Source organism: Lacerta agilis, chromosome 1, assembly GCF_009819535.1.
Source record: "Lacerta agilis isolate rLacAgi1 chromosome 1, rLacAgi1.pri, whole genome shotgun sequence".
Taxonomy (NCBI): domain Eukaryota; kingdom Metazoa; phylum Chordata; class Lepidosauria; order Squamata; family Lacertidae; genus Lacerta; species Lacerta agilis.
The window spans coordinates 15997183-16011815 of NC_046312.1; the positions used below are offsets into that span (position 1 = coordinate 15997183).

Below are 14633 nucleotides of genomic sequence, written 5' to 3' on the forward strand. Positions count from 1 at the left end.
GGACACGAACTTTTATTTCATAGCTAAAGGTGCAGCCCTGAGCCCCTTTTCAACATGCTTGCCCTCCACAAGCGAGTAGTGTGTGAACTAAAGACCCGCTGTGTTTCTAACAGCCTGGCGAGTTTCATTTGGGCAGACATAAGAAGCTTATATATCTGTGGTTCTAAGAACATATGATGGTTGGTTGATGAGTATTTCTGCAAATGATACCTGGCTAGTATCTATAAGTTGTCTATACTGGACTTTTGGGGGTTTTGTCAAGCCCAGCAAGCAAATTGTTGTTCTTTTTTGCCCTGCAAAGCAAAGGGAACTAATAATAATAGCTATTATTTCTCAGGGGCAGCATGGACTGCTAAGAGATTATCACAGTAGAGACAGTGTATACAAAGGGCAAAAAAACCCCAAACCTTTCTGATAACTGGGAAGTTAAAAATCACCAAGCGATACTGTGACATCAGCAATGTGGCTGCAAGACAAAGGACATCTTTGTTGCTGTGTTTATATTGTTGAGATTAAGAGCTGGTTATCTATCTCTTTCTGTCTCTCTCTCTGTTGTTCATATAATCTTTCAGCATGAATTAGTCCACAAACTATAGCCCTCATTGAGTATTTCCTACACAACAGGTTCTCAGGTTTGTGATGCAAGCAGAAACAAAGCTTCCTGTTTCCATTTTGTGTCCTCTTTTAAGTAGTGAGCATTAGATATGGCATGAATCCACAGTTCATTGAAACTCTGCGTCAGTAGAGACTTGCTGTGTGGGTTATATGCATTGGACCTGTATTCCGTTCACTGAAAGCACACTGTGCCAACCTAGTCTTCCTTTGCTAGTTACAATCAAACTAGTTGAAGGCTGAGGTGCCACAACAGGTGAGTGTGGATGGGAAACTGCAACTGGGGCATTGTGACCTGCCATACGTTCTTGTAGCAAATCATGTTGGTGCGTCTAGTTCCTGAGCTTTTCTCTTTTGTTTTTGTTAACAATGGTGCAGCTAATCAAAGAGAGTTTGTTTTTGAAAAGCGCTAAGAAGGGCAGTGGTCATGGGTACCTTTACCTTTAAGAAGGGCGACAGTGAATCCAGCCCTGCTCAGACATCTTCCACAGCAGCTTACGAACGCTGGTGTAAAGGGAATTGTTTATTAATCATGCATAGCAACTGTACAAACGGAAACCATACGCAATAAAAACCGGGAGATCTTGCAGAAGAAAGGCTGTTTTGCCATTCTTACCTAGTGTATAGGCTTGTGCATTTTTGTGTGTGAGCACCCATCAGAAGATGCAGGTATTATCAGATGTTGCACATAAATATAGGCTGGTGGAAATCACTTTAAATTTGCTTATGGGACACTTCTCAACTTGTAGTGAGCTGTTTGTGGAGCAGACGCTACTTGCAGCAATATTTACCAGCTCTTGCAATAGTCCCAGGCCACCACAAACTCATGCACTAGCTGGACTTGCATGTTCTTGTTGAGGACTAAAACTTTCTAATGGTATAGTACAGCAGTTCATTAAACAGCTGGAAACACTTTCCAATGAGCTGCATGTTCAAGGGTGCACCCTCAGTTCATACGGGGGCACAACTGGGCTACATCCTTGCCCATTGTGAGCTGAGACCATGACCTTGAACAGCCTTAGGTCCCTAGGTCATTGGCCAGGCTAGCTGGGGGTATCTGGAGTCCGAGCCTAGCAAGGTCTAGGGCCCCAAAGCTGGAGCAGTGCATTTCAGGGAAACTCGGTAGCGGTGACCCTGCTGTCTTTTTCAGGAAACCTATTTGCTGTTATTCATCAAAAAACTTTTCATGAGCTTCTGAGTAGCTCCAGGAACTACTCAGTGCACAGCCTGAAAGCCACTGCTGCACAGGAAAGGAATCTCAACAGGAAACGAGCAGTGAAACCAGATCACACGGCTGAATCAAAAAATGCAATTCTATCAACTGTGTACAGAAAGGTAATAATGGGTTTTTACCCTAAATGAAGAAGGTTGGCGGTTCGAATCCCCGCAACGGGGTGAGTTCCCATTGCTCGGTCCCTGCTCCTGCCAACCTAGCAGTTTGAAAGCACATCAAAGTGCAAGTAGATAAATAGGTACCACTCCGGCGGGAAAGTAAACGGCATTTCCGTGCACTGCTCTGGTTCGCCAGAAGCAGCATAGTCATGCTGGCCAGATGACCTGGAAGCTGTACGCCCCCTCGGCCAGTAAAGCGAGATGAACGCCGCAACCCCAGAGTCATCCGCGACTGGACCTAATGGTCAGGGGTCCCTTTACCTTTACCCTAAATGTATGTTAGTTTCCCGGTGTTGTTCTCAGCACCCCTTTAGGAATCGTCATTGTATGATTTTAATACATTTGAGCTTTAACAAAATAAAATTACACTCTAAACTCACTGTTTACAATATCTCTCTCTCTCTCTCTCTCTCACACACACACACACACACACACACCTGCCAACTTAAGATAACACTTCCTGTATCTGATGATACAGGACTCTAGTCCACGAAAGCTCATGCTTGCAGCAGACAAATACAGCCTCCCTAATGAAAATTGGGGAGAGCAGAGAATGACAATTTCACATAAATTAATGTGAACCACCTAGCACGTTTTTTTGCAAAGGTTTAGCCTAAGGGTAGTTCCAATTGCCTGAGCATGCCGTGATGCTCTAATCCAGCGTGCCAAATTCAGCCAGTTCCCCTTGCAGAGCTTGTAAAAAAGCACTTGTCTGGGAATGAATGAGATTGCAATGGCATAAATGGGAGAGCAGAATTAAAAGTGCCGACTCTTCCTTGTCAAGCAAAGCATGTTGTGAATGGAAGGTCGTTAATGGCCTTTTCTGCAACATGTGCCTTCCCACTGCAAGCTGCAGTTTTCCAGCAAAGCAATTCTTGGACATAGAATGTTACATGTGGTGTCTTGTTTCTGCCGGTGGCCTTGAGCTTTTCGTGCATCTCTGGTGAACAGCTCTATTGTTTGTTCAGCAACGAGTAATTTGGGGTCAATGAAATGTTTAGCACATCAAACTCTTCCATTGCCCATCACTGGCAGATCCAGATCTCTGTATGTGTTCATTTTTCCTTCTGTCTTTACACTTGCAAGTTTTCAGCTTTAAGCAACTTCAGGCAGCAATATTCATGTGCATCTGTTTCTAAAGTGAGGTGTCCATGTCTGGATATGGAATACAGATGAACCCAGAATTAAATCGGATGGAGAAGCTTTTTCCAGAGTGAGGACCACATTCCTTTCTAGGTAACCTTTTAAGGGCCAGCGGCCAGTGATGGGTGGGGTCAGAAGCAAAGGTGAGCAGAGCAGCGTATGTGTGCAATGAATTTTAAGTTATCACTTATTAAATTTATATATTGCCCTTCATCAAGGGAACACAGGGCGGCTTACCTGGGCCCTCAGGTCTTCATCTGGGGCCCTCAGAGTGCCCCTCCAAAGAACATTCAGCGAGTGACAACAAGGGCAGGGCCTTTTCAGTTGTGGCTTCCTATCTGTGGAATGCCTTCCCAAGCCTGGTGCCAGCATCCTTTCCACACCAGATGAAAGGTAAAATCTCTCTTCTCCCAGGCACTTGAAGGACTGTCATGTTGCTCAATTATACGTTTTTCTCCCGACTTCTTCTTTTTTACTACTGCTGTTTTGCTGGGTCTGTTCCATGGGTCTTTATATGGTTTTATTGCCGTGTGGTGTTCTTTTTTCAGGTGTCATGCTTTATGTAAGCTGCTTAGGGACTCTTATGTAGCAATCGCAGTGCAAACCGAATAAATAATAATTTCTCATTGCACAGACAGCTTTCTCGAAAGAAATTCAGTTGTGCATTCCGAAAGGAAAAAACCCGCTTCGGAGAGATGGTGTTGCAGTGAAGCAGCCTTCGCCAATCTAGTGTCCTCCAGATAAAGGGATGGGAGAGCCTCCGACACAGGGAGCAACTGTGGCCCTCCAGACCTGTGTTTGGCCCTTGGGATTCTTTCCAGGCCACACCCCTCACTGGTCCTGCTTCTCACCCTCCTTGAGTGTTTTTGCCTGGCTGGAATGTGTCCTTTTATTATAATAATGCCCCTTGAATGCCTGGATGGAAGATAGAGAGGGGTGCACAACTGTGTGTAGAAACTACCCTACTGTACAAAGAAGAATTTAGCATTCGTTGTCCCACCCATTTGTATGTGGCCCTCTGATGGCAAAGGTTCCCCCAGCCCTGCTCTAGAGGATGCCAGCTACCGAAGGCTGCGATGCGCCCTTTAATTCATCCAGCGTTCGCCAAGCCTAAGCACACCTTCGTAAGTAAAGAACACCATCATATTTGCAGGGAAAGCGCGGATGGAGTTTAGTCCGAGGCCTTTGAAGAGGACTCTCACCCCCTCTTCTCTTATGCTGTCCCTCATGCAGTGTACTAATCCGGAGTATCTGCGCAGGCCCTCGCCATCCACCTGCATACGGGATTTGATGACATCCATCGGGGTAGCCGCGCCCCAGGCCAGGACTCCAGCGCAGCCTCCGGAAAGAAGCACAGCCCATAAGTCTGCAAAACGTAATTATAAGCAGCGTTAAACTGACAGCGGGGATAGGCTTGCAGAGGAGAAATGCAGAGGCATTGCTCTTTCATTAGAATGCAGAATGTTGACACGCGTTTTGATTTGTTGATTTTGATTAATTTTGGGGGGACATTTGAAATAGTTGTTTTTATTTATTATGGTCGGTTATTAAATTCGTTAGCCGCTTTATCTTGCCCGTGGAAACCCAAAGTGACTTACAAACAAACAAACAAAAAAAACCACATACCTGTAGATACATTAAAACTAATTGTGGGTGGGGAGAACTCCCTGGCTTGCCCTTGGGACTGCAGCTGCTGACATAATAGACATGCTAATTTCCATGGGTCTACTCTTGAGTATATCTTAGCTAGCTACACCCTCTTAAGCAGAGGTATTAGTATTGTCTTCCAGATCAGCAGTGGGCAGACCTAAGTCTTGTGAGGTCTACTCTTTTCACCCTCCAGAATCTCAAGGTCTACCAGCTTGAACCAGATGCCACATAGTGGCTAATCCACTTTCTGCTGCCCCTGGCCAAGTTCCTTATCCTGACTCAAGTCCTACCTAAGGCTAATTCCCACAAGCAGCAGATAAAGATGATAAGACACTACTGTGGGGTAATAGGCAGAGAGGTTGATGACCATGAGAGGCCTAATTTATGCAGGGCGGTTGCTTCCAATGGATCCAATGAGCTGTGAACTATGGAAGGAAGACTGTAAGAAGATACTCTGTAAGTATCTCATATTGGGATTAGGCACACAGAGAAACCTGCTAATGAGCTTCTAGAGCAGATATCCCCTGTTTGAATTATATATCTCGCTGCCTTTTTGACTTGCACTCCATAGTCCATGCACAAAATTCCTGACATACCTTCTGTGAAATATCAGGCAGGCCTTTCTTAAGAGGCTCCGCTTTCTGAAGCTTCCCCTTTCTCTGGCATCCGGACAAGTGGATTCCCTTTCTCTCCAAATCCTAATTAAATTTGATTGAGCGGTCATCTAGCTGGCCGCTGAAAGGCTCCAAATACATTTACATCCCTTCCGGCTTTCCCACATCGAAGGCTGAATACACTAAATATATTTAAAGCACATAGAGCTTCCTGGGAACTATAGTTCACCCCTCACAGAGCTACCATTCCCATCACCCTTTACAAACTGCATTGCTTTAAATGTATGGTGTGTACACAGCCTTGGTCTCTACGGCTTGGTTTAAACAGGTTGCATGATTAAACCAGCCGGTTGTGCAATCCATACACAACATTTACGGGAATCTCCATGTGAGAGCCAGACTCGAAATCAAGTCCCATTGATTAAAGTTAGTCTAAGCAATCTATGGCCTTTTAAACTGGGGCGGGGGGTTATTCTTTTGTTTGTTATTACCAGTGCTTTTTTCTGGGGGTACTCAAGGGGTACACAGTACTACTGGCACCTTTTCTTTCTAGAAGAAAAGCACTGGTTTAAAGTGTGGCACTTACCATGAAGTTGCTACAGTGAGTACCAGAACCATTTTTCCTAGAAGCATCAGCTGCCACTACTTCCCAGTGAGGCAGGAAATTTGGGTGGGACACAATGAATCTGCAAGGACTTCCCCTTGCACAATGAGGCTTGCCACTCGTTCCTCACACCCTGCCTCCCCCACCAAAAAAAACCAACAACAACTTGTTCTAGCACACAGGGAGAGGAGAGGGAAGATTGTTCCACCAGGCAAGCAGAAACTGATCATTTGTAGCTGTGCAACCTTGAATTCCTCCCTATGTTTGTAGCTGTTCACTCTTCCTGTTCCATGTGTCAGCACAAATATTCTACCTTTATATTAAAAAAAAACAACCATATGCATGAAACAGAGCCAGTGTGGTGTAGTGGTTAAGAGCGGTAGACTTGTAATCTGGGGAACCGGGTTCGCATCTCCGCTCCTCCACATGCAGCTGCTGGGTGACCTTGGGCTAGTCACACTTCTTTGGAGTCTTCTCAGCCCCACTCACCTCACAGAGTGTTTGTTGTGGGGGAGGAAGGGAAAGGAGAATGTTAGCTGCTTTGAGACTCCTCTGGGTAGTGATAAAGCGGGGTATCAAATCCAAGCTCCTCTTCTTCTTCTATCCTGTTTCCTCAGGCTAACCTCCTAGATAGAGTAGACCATATAAATTGTGGGAGGAATACAGAGAGAATGGAACTCTCCCCTCCCCCCGCCCCACAGGGATTATTGGGGAGGGGAGGGACACCAGCTGCTATAGCTAATGCTGACTGATGTTCTGAACATGTTCTTTATTTTTGCTTTGAACAATTATTAATTCTTCAATTTCTTTTTCCGGTGTCAGGTGCACCTGTGATTGTGATACAACTCATTGCAGCAATATTGACTGAGATAGCTTCTAGCTCTATTATTTCCCCATTTAATAAGATGTAAAAATGTGTCTGAAATACTTGCAACATTTGTCATGCTCTGGCCCCCACCCCGGCCGAGGCACCTGTGAAAACGCTTCCAGGGTCGCTGGCCTCTCCTCTCCCTTCCTCCTTCCCTAGACGTTGCATGAGATGGGCTATCATGCCTCTTGGATTAGTGAAGAGCTAAAAATAAAATCCATTTCATCATTTAGAAGGCGCCCCTACACCCGAGCTGTATAGGCTTTAGCGATGCATTTAAAAGGTGCAGTTAGCCGGCGTGGCTGCAGTTAATAAGCAGTCGAGGGGGAAGTTGGAGAGGAAGAGTTCTTGGATGACATCAGAGGATGTGGCCTTTGAGGTAACCAGTTACGCAAGAGAAGCTCAAATAGAATTTCACAACAGGTGCTCTGAGCATATTACACAACTGGAGCAAATTGTGCCAATGATAATACTCTGTTCTAATCATTCCCATCTATTTCTGATGTTCCGGTTTGAGTGCCACTGCTTGCGTAGCCAAAACAGCAGCCGCAGCCGCAGCAGTACCTATGTGCAAGAGGGAGGTGTCAACCTGTGTGCAAGAGGGTAGGCATGCAAACCCCAAGGAGTTACAGAACAGTAGAGAGATAACTTGACCCTAGAACTTGGGGACATCCAAAGAAGCTGTAGGCTGGGAGGTTCAGGGCAGACAAAGCGCTTTCTCCCACAGCACAGAGTTAAACTATGGAACTTTCTCCCAGAATATCCACCGACCTGGATGGTTTTAAAAGAGCATCGGGCAAATTCACGGAGCAGGCAGCTATCAGTGGCTGCTAGCCATAATAACTCAGTGCCGGGAACAAACACTCTATACGAAAGTTGCAGAATTGTGGTGACTCAAATGCAGAAGCTATGAAGACAGGTTTTTCAAAACTCCTGAAATAAACCCTTCTCATTTAATGCACACACCTGCTCTGTCTTTGCCCGCTGGAGTAAGCCAGTCGCACAGGACATTGTAGGTGAGGAAATAGACGACAGATGAGCAGCAGTCTCTCCACATCAGAGCCAAAGACCCCTTGTATAGGCCCCTGAAACCTTCCTCCTTCACGATGGTCCGCAAGCAGTGCACAGCTCCTTGGTACTTAGGCTTTGACATCAGGAGGTGGGGTGGAATAGCCAAGGGATAAGGGTCTTTCTGGATCTGTAGTCTCACTTTGGCCAACTCTGCAGGCGATATTAGCACAACCTGGTGGGTGTAATTAGGAATTAGTGGTCTAGAAAGAGGACTTTTGAGATGTTTTCTGTAGAAGCTCATCGCCCACACATCCCCAGACCAGACCATGAAGATACAGAGCCTGGGGTCCAAACTCATGTATTCTGGGGTGCCCAAACTTTTTTCAAATAGGGCTAGATTTGATGAAGTGAACATGCATGAGGGCCAGCCAACCGAAGTTGTTGAGGTTTTTTTAAGGATTCAAGTTATTGAGCTTTTTTTTCCAATGCTGAGCTTTTCTTCTGGGGATTTTACCACAGGACATATACTGCTAGGGTTTAAATCAACCGGCGGGCCATATTAGCCCCCCAAAATGGACTTTGGGCATGCCTGCCTTAGTGTATATAGATCAGAGGTTTTGCTGCAAGAGCATAACATGCATAGTCTTCTGGAAACTAACTATCTTGTTGCCCTTGTTGTTATTATATATAAAATTTATATGCCACCCTTCATCCAAAGATCACAGGACAGTTTGCAACATTAAAAAACACATTGAAAACACAAAAGAACATAACAACAACTAAAAGATGATATAACACGGATATTTTCCACAGGGATCATTTTCGATAATCAAGAAACTTCACTGCTTTAAGTACTGTATAACATGTTACATGAAGACCATTATTGGTTTGTACCAGGAGAAGCCAATGCTGGTGCTCTTCAAATGTTGTTGGACTACAGTTCCCCTCAACTGTGAGCATTGGTCATACTGGTTGGTGCTCAATAACTAGAAGGCACCACTTTAGCTACTTCTACATTGCAGAATCTGCCCCGGCTGCAGCAAAACATGCCTCTCCCATATCTCTCTCTACAGCCACACCAATGGTTTGATTTCATCCCCAAAGGCGCACTCCTCCATTGTCTCCCAGGAAAGACAGGTGCCAACCCTATTCCGCTTTAACCTTTATGATTTTCCCCAAACAATCCTGGGGTCTATAGTTTGTTAAGGGTCTCCTAACAACTCCCAGCAGCCACAACAAGCAACAGTTCCCAGGATTCTTTGGAAGAAAGCATGACTGTTAAAGTGGAATAAGAGTGCTTTCCAGGACACCCCGAAGACCAAAAACGCCAAAATTAATTCAATGACTTGCCTTTTTTTAAATTGATTGTATTGCACATATACATAAATCAAAATGCACAAACTTAAACAAAAAAAAGGAAATACAAAAGCTCATGTAGAGAGAGCGAAAAGGAAAAGAATAAAAGCAGAAACTCCAGAAAGGAAGAAAGAAGTAAGAGATATAAATATATGCCTTTTGTAAGTACATTTAAATCTTAAAAAAGAAAAAAGCGAGCAAACAGTCATACCTCATGTTACGTACACTGCGGGATGAGTACGTTCAGGTTACGCACCGCGGTGACCCGGAAGTAACAGAACACGTTACTTCCAGGTTCGCACATGCACAGACGCATCAAATGACGTCATGCGCAGAAGCACCGGATCGCGTCGCGCACATGCACAGATGTGGCGCTTCATGATACGGACGTCACGGGTTACGAACGGGGCTCCATAACGGATCCCGTTCGTAACCAGAGGTACCACTGTACATAAAACAACATTAGTTCATTCTTCAATAAACTAAGACATTTCAAAAAAAGAAACACACTTATTGTGGACTTCCACCAACTTCACAACAGTTCATTATTTCTAATTAAAGTCTACCTGTCTGTATTTCAATAAATCCCCGAAGACCAAAAACGCCAAAATTAATTGATTGACTTGCCTAAGATCTAGGACAAAGCACTGCCTTTGACATTCCCGCCGGACGTCAATTCCGCCTTTGAAATCCCAATAATGTATGGCAGCCCTAGCTTTACGTGTGTAGTGTGGATTTTGCCTTTTCCCAACTGCATTGAATTTGTGCATAAACTTTCCTTCCTTGCAGCTGAAAACAAAACATTATTTTACTTGTAACCTACCCGGATTGCACCAGTAGCAGCTGCCGCGAAAGACACATCTGCCTTTGAGGGCTTTCTGTCTGCAGAGCCATATCGAAATCTGCAGATGTTATAAAGGATGTTTTTGTAGATGCCAAAGGAGAACGATGTAATAAACGATGCAGTTATGACAGTCATCGACACCCCTCGGTAGAAACCTGGCACCTGGTTTGCATAGAAAAGTGAGAAGAATGTGTTAGCCAAGCTAATCTTACCTAACCTTCCCAAGTCTCCATAATATGAAAGTCACAGCGGCTGTTTTTTATTCTTTGGCTTTCTGGTAATAAGGAAATTAATTATAATAGAATAATGGACACCTCACAGTTTGTCTTCAGGTCTGGTACTAATCGAGCAAAAGGAGAAGGTGATAGTTATGTCGGTAGAGAATGACTCGCTTAATCTCAGGGTTGTGGGTTCAAGCCCCACGTTGAGTGAAAGATTCCTGCATTGTAGGGGGTTGGACTAGATCAGGGTTTCCCAAACTTGGTTCTCCAGCTGTTTTTGGACTACAACTCCCATCATCCCTAGCTAGCAGGATAAGTGTAGTCCAAAAGCAGCTGGAGACCCAAGTTTGGGAAACGCTAGATCCTCATGGTCCCTTCCAAATCTACAATTCTATGATTCTATTAAACCTCTAGGTCAGGGATGTGTAACCTGTGGCCCTTCAGATATTGCTGGACTCCAAATCCCATCAATTCCAGCCATGATGGGAGTGGTAGTGTAGCAATATCTGGAGGATACCAGGATTCCCAGCCCTGTTTTAGGTGCTTACTAGGCCCAATGCACCCAGAATCAGGTTCTTGTTCACAGGTATTCTTAAACACAACCAACCTTAGCCTTGAGGCCAAACCCTAACTCTCGATGCAGTTAGCAACTGTACATAGGGGTTTTTAGAATTCAGAATTGGGGACCAAATCCAGATTGAAACATTGGTGTGGGAAACGGATTTTTAACCCCTTGACCTCCCCCCACGCTACATCCCTGAACTGGACTGAGAGTCTCTTATTTGCACTGGCAGCAGGTGGAAAGCTCTCCTTTGCTGAAATAGATGTGCGGGGAGCAATCTGCTTCAGGACTGCTGCAGAGGGCACATTTTCCACCCAACCCATGTCTGCAATTTACTGTTATTCAGCCATTCACACAACTGTGTGAAATATGCCGTGTCTAGTTGGACAGACTGTGGGTTTTTCCTCCTAGGAACTGTAGTTTGCCCCATCAACCTCAATTCCCAGCACCCTTAACAAACCACAGCTCCCAGGTTTCTTTGGAGCAAGACACTTGCTTTAAATGCGCATTAAATATGTTTTCAATGTATGGTGTGGATCCACACCAAGTCAAACAGACATGATGAAGCAAATCTACCTTTCATCAACAGGAATTTTACCATACGTACTTTTTCAGTTCTGTATGTGTCTCTGATACAATGCCATATTCCACGATAACTTGTCTGAGTCTGAATCCTCACCTGTTAAATGGGACAATCCATCATTCATTTCATCTTGGGGAAAAGAAACATTTCATTGGTAATTTTGCAAGTGGGTAGGGGCATCAAATCAGCATGAAAAGTGGATTTATTGCACAAGGGCGACAGAATGCTTTAATCCATTGTGCAAAGCTGAATTTACAGTATGTGCTTGACTCTTTCCCACAAAAGAGGGACAAGATTGGAAGCGCCTACAGATCTCACAATGTGATTTCTAGTTTGGTCCTGAGAGTATGGTGAAAGGATTGCGAGAAGCTGGGGAAGCAGAAAATGGAGGAGCCCTGGAATTCCTCCTGGCAAACCAAAGTTTATTAGCTTTTGGGTAGAGAAACCACTGCAGTGATGAGAACCTCCCCACACACTCATCCTAGCTGCTTTCAGCTCTGAAACGGGGTAGAGAAGAGTTCTCTCCATTTCACCTTGTGACTCAGGAGTTGGCTATGCAACTGTTTTGATTGTAGCTGAGAAAACTAAACCTTGAAATACCTTGACTGTGTCCAATGGATATCCAACTGCAGCACTAACACCACCTGAAACAGTTAAGTTGTAAGTTAAATTGTTTCAGAAGCGATACATTCATCTCACAGAGAACCAACTTCAGTAAGACTAGAAAACTTGAGCCACATTCGCTTTGCATTTAAGCCAGGTGTGCATATTTGAGACACTCGTTGCACATGCGCAAAATGAGCTTATATGCACAGATGGCACCGTCATGAACAGGAGTTCCGGCAGGGCTGAAGGAGGAGAACCAAAAAGTGCATTGGGTGAAGACATCTCCATTCCCTCTCACATGTGTACAACACCATACAGATGTGACTTAAAACACAATGGGGGAGGGGGAGATAACCGCATGGCATTTTAAGCTGCTAATGTGAACATACCCTTACTTGCAAGTAGCGCCTTGCAATGTATAGAATTGCACCATTAACGTTGTCAAACCATTCCGCACATGGTCCATCCTTGTAATTCTACCCCACCTCCAAAACAAAACAAAAAATATACTCTGAAATTGGGAGTTGTAGGTCAGCAGTAGTCAATGCGCTGCTCTCTATATGTGGTTGGAGTACAGCACGCATCATCCCTGATCACTGGCCATGCTGGCTGGGACTAATGGGAATTATCGTACAAAACATCTGAGGGCGCCAGGTTGGGGAAGGCTGCTGGATGAGGGCCTGGGCATTCAGATCTCTCCGCCACACCACAATATGCATGGTTCATGTTGTACAACAAACACTGCAAGTACAATAAAGGGTGTGTTGGTGTGTAGTCTTTAAACCCATAAACTGGTATAACCAGGTTTTGAGAATTATGTCTACTAAGCTCATAGCTTATAGCATTGAAATGGGTCAGGGAGGGGATAAGGTTGATTGACACATATAAAGAATGGTAACTGTACACATTCTTTGTACTTCCTTAGCAACAAATGCTATCGCTATATATATTTACAAGAATACAAAGATGTTTATGTGGTTGTTTGGTGGGAAATTGCCTTTCCACATGGCACATTCAAAGATTCAAATATATAACATTCTAAAGAGAACTATACATAAATAAAGGGAGGGGGATGTGAAATGTTATATATGTTTACTTGGAGGAGGAAGAAACCAAACCGACCATTGTACCAAAGATAAATATTATGGGTGGTATCCAGTGATGGTCTACCCAATTGTGCAATTGAAATCCATTCACTTGCACAATTCGACTTCCAGTCAGGGCTGGCCTAAGACATTTTTACCCCTGAGGCGAACCACAAAATGGCACCTGCCTCCCCACCAGGGAAGGAGTGAGTGAAGATCTACATCAGGGACCGGGGGGGTGGGGGTGGATAATGATCTACATTGGGATCTTCTGCCTCTATGGGTCCTGCCACCTAAGGTGGTTGCCTCACCTTGCCTCATGTGTGGGCCAGCCCTGTTTCTCATTTCTCTACACACACACACACACACACACACACACACAGCAAAATTTGTTCCAGGTGAGTCCCCCAACCTTCCAGAGCAGATTGAGGGAGCTTTAGGGAAAGAGTTGCAGGAAAGAGGAGATGAAAGAGAAGCCCAGTTTTGCAACTATGTTTGATGAGAAAGAAGAGCCTTCTGGATCAGGCAGGTCTAGTCCAGCACCCCATTATCACAGTGGCCAACCGTATGCCTATATGAAGCCTACAAGCAGGACCTGAACACAATACAGTGGTACCTCGGGTTACATACGCTTCAGGTTACATACTCCACTAACCCAGAAATAATGCTTCAGGTTAAGAACTTTGCTTCAGGATAAGAACAGAAATCGTGCTCTGGCGGCGCAGCGGCAGCGGGAGGCCCCATTAGCTAAAGTAGTGCTTCAGGTTAAGAACAGTTTCAGGTTAAGAACGGACCTCCGGAACGAATTAAGTACATAACCAGAGGTACCACTGTAACACTCTCTCTACTTGTGATTCCCAGCAATTCAGGAGCATACTTCCTGACAGTAAGAGCTGTTCGACAGTGGAATTTGCTGCCAAGGAGTGTGATGGAGTCTCCTTCTTTGGAGGTCTTTAAGCGGAGGCTTGACAGCCATCTGTCAGCAATACTTTGATGGTGTTTCCTGCTTGGCAGGGGGTTGGACTGGATGGCCCTTGTGGTCTCTTCCAATTCTATGATTCTATACTGTCTCTGACAGGTGAGGCAGAGCATAGCAATTGTGGCTGGTATTTATTGATTTCCCCCTGTACATTTTGCTGCATATTATGTATAGCCTTCTGATATAGTGAAGACTACAGCATTGACAAGGCAAAAAAATCAAGCTGGACAAAAATACGGCAGCTATCCTAATAGGCTTGTTTATGTGGAAAGCAGCTAAGTTAATATACTGACTACTGTTCTTACAGAGAAGGGAATATTGCTGTACCACAATCTGAGAAAATTGTGAAGGACCATAGAGGTAATTATAATGTAAATACAAACCTCAGATATGGTTATGCTTCTCATGTGGTTAGGTTTTTGCAAGCTGCTTTTCATCCAGACATCTGTACCCACATTTTACTCTACAACCGGTTTATTGTTATGAGTTTGTGGGTGCTGGCC

The 14633-nt window shown here is 44.6% G+C and overlaps 1 protein-coding gene across 2 annotated transcripts in view; it reads right to left on the minus strand.

Annotated features, from left to right (window-relative positions):
- Positions 1-4016: 4016 nt before the first annotated feature.
- SLC25A47 (solute carrier family 25 member 47) overlaps positions 4017-14633 on the minus strand; it is a 31756-nt gene continuing 21139 nt past the window's right edge. Inside the window, exons 3-7 of one of the 2 annotated variants that reach the window (XM_033139768.1) lie at positions 12061-12104; positions 11485-11556; positions 10074-10256; positions 7850-8126; positions 4017-4513 (exon numbers count right to left, since the gene is read on the minus strand). In XM_033139768.1, the coding sequence (XP_032995659.1) occupies positions 4233-4513; positions 7850-8126; positions 10074-10256; positions 11485-11556; positions 12061-12104 (857 nt within the window). In that variant the 3' untranslated portion in view covers positions 4017-4232. Of the gene's footprint in view, positions 4514-7849; positions 8127-10073; positions 10257-11484; positions 11590-12060; positions 12105-14633 lie in introns of both variants that reach the window. The other variant, XM_033139776.1, reaches the window with a different exon arrangement.